The following is a 1990-nucleotide window of genomic DNA, read 5'->3' on the forward strand; positions in this document are numbered from 1 at the left end:
CTCCGATTGTATTCGTCTGAAAGAAGAAAGTCATATACAGCTAGGATGGCTTGAGGGAGAGTAAATCATGAGGTCATTTTCATTTTTGGGTGAACTATGCCTTTAATTGTCTATCAGACATATTTTATTGGATTCTACTGCTCAGAAAAAAATAGTTTTACTTGGTTGATACACTTTAAAAGCTTTTTAATCATGTTAAATACAAATTATACATTTAGAGTTTTGAGGAAAAATGGGTTTTAATTATCCTATTTAACATCTATTTGACATTTTAGTTATGAAAATCGACAAAGAAGCTGACATGGCATTAAAAACAACAACCACATTGAATTATTAAACATAATTGAATGAATAAAATGATTAATAATTCATGCCAAATATGTTTGTTGTTTCTTACAGCAATATCAGCAAGAGAAAAGTGAGCTGGAAGCGGCTCTGAAGCAGAAAACCAAAGAGAATAAGAGGATGAAGGCCAGCTTTGACTCCATGAAGGAATTAAATGATTCTATGAAGAAACAGGTGAGACATATGTCATATATATATATATATATATATATATATATATACTCTGCTAGAAGTATCATCCACATACAATTACAAAACACTTACACAACGTACACACTTTGTTTAAAAATCTTTTCAAGAAACCCCTAGGGTATGGATACCCCTGGTTGGGAATCACTGCTATAGACAGTTCCCTTTGTGTTTAATTGCAAGAATCTAATCAAATGTTGTGTGGGAGTGTAAACGCTGGGTGGTAAAAATTGTGTGGGTGAATGGCGGTTTTTCTTGTCCCTTTGACAACCAGTCTCCTACTCCTAAATCACAGTGACAAGATGAAAGTGGCCTGCCACAGCTGACCTGAGTGTAAGAGAGAGGGAGGAAGCAGAACCGCAGAGAGAACCCAATGTGTGTAATTTGTATAATGGATTCTCATGTGTGAAGTAATTGCTTTAATGAGAATGACACAGCAATAAAACAAAGTGACAACCAAGACCTGACTCTGCAGAAGAGTTATGTGAATGTGAATTTGTGTACACGCAAGATTACGGCTCTCAAAGGGCTAATTCAAGTGGGATAAGACTAAGAGAATAGTGTGTGTGCCGGCGCATGCGCTGTTGTCTTTTAGATGAGTGCTGTTTGGTTCTGTGTGGGTGGGTTGACTGGACACTACATCAGCTCTCACGATGCCTGTACTGGTCAGTCCCTTCTCTCCCTCGTCACTGCAGTGCTCCTAAAGATGCTCAGTAGAATATAGATTCATGGAATGGAAGAGTGGTCTGCTGCAGTGATGCAGCATGGGTAGTGTAGTTTGTAGTAGTATTGATGCTGCAGTGTAGTCCAATCCATCCATAGGTCTGAGCAGATAAGTAAGTGGGACGTTCCTCTTGCAAAATATAGCTGTCAGCATGGGATCTGAATGCTGAGGGTGCAAAAAAATATAATGTAATTGTAATGTTATTGTGATGCATTATATTTTTATGACTCGCTTATCTTGTTTATGTGTGTATTTGGGTCCAACAGGCAGCTGCTCCACAACAGTAACCTCAGCAGTATTAACGGCAGCACAGAGGATTTGTTCCATGACAGCATTGACTCCTGTGAAATAGACATTACTGAGAAGGTAAAAATCCCCTCACAGTAGAATCACTTCCTTCCTAAACACAGCCCTGTGAAGACTGCATCAGCAATGCTGACTGTCTTTGGAGTGTCTTTTAAAACACACACTTAGTCCTGACCGGCGCTCAGGAAATCACATCTGTAGATGTAAGCTTCTTAATGCAGGGGGTCAAATGGGTTCAGGTGATGCTGATGACTTAAATTGGATTTTGTCTGTATCTGGGTGTGCATTATTATGTCCCAAGGGTTGGTTTTAATTTAACTTTAAAAACAGATTTCAGGATTTTTCATCGAACTGTTTTCCAGACACATACTTTCAATCTTGAAATATAAAACATCTTCAGAAAATTTTTCTATGATGTATGTATAT

The 1990-nt window shown here is 38.1% G+C and overlaps 1 protein-coding gene across 3 annotated transcripts in view; it reads left to right on the forward strand.

The window, feature by feature from the left end:
* The window catches only part of LOC107710284 (rab11 family-interacting protein 4B), a 24609-nt gene that overhangs the window by 14027 nt on the left and 8592 nt on the right, over positions 1–1990 (forward strand). For all 3 annotated transcript variants that reach the window (XM_016515013.1, XM_016515016.1, XM_016515014.1), the window contains exon 6: positions 1525–1624. In XM_016515013.1, coding sequence (XP_016370499.1) covers positions 1525–1624 — 100 coding nt within the window. The remainder of the gene's footprint in view (positions 1–1524; positions 1625–1990) is intronic.

This window comes from Sinocyclocheilus rhinocerous, unplaced genomic scaffold (assembly GCF_001515625.1).
Source record: "Sinocyclocheilus rhinocerous isolate Xijiao unplaced genomic scaffold, SAMN03320098_v1.1 scaffold567, whole genome shotgun sequence".
In the NCBI taxonomy this organism is placed as follows: Eukaryota; Metazoa; Chordata; class Actinopteri; order Cypriniformes; family Cyprinidae; genus Sinocyclocheilus; species Sinocyclocheilus rhinocerous.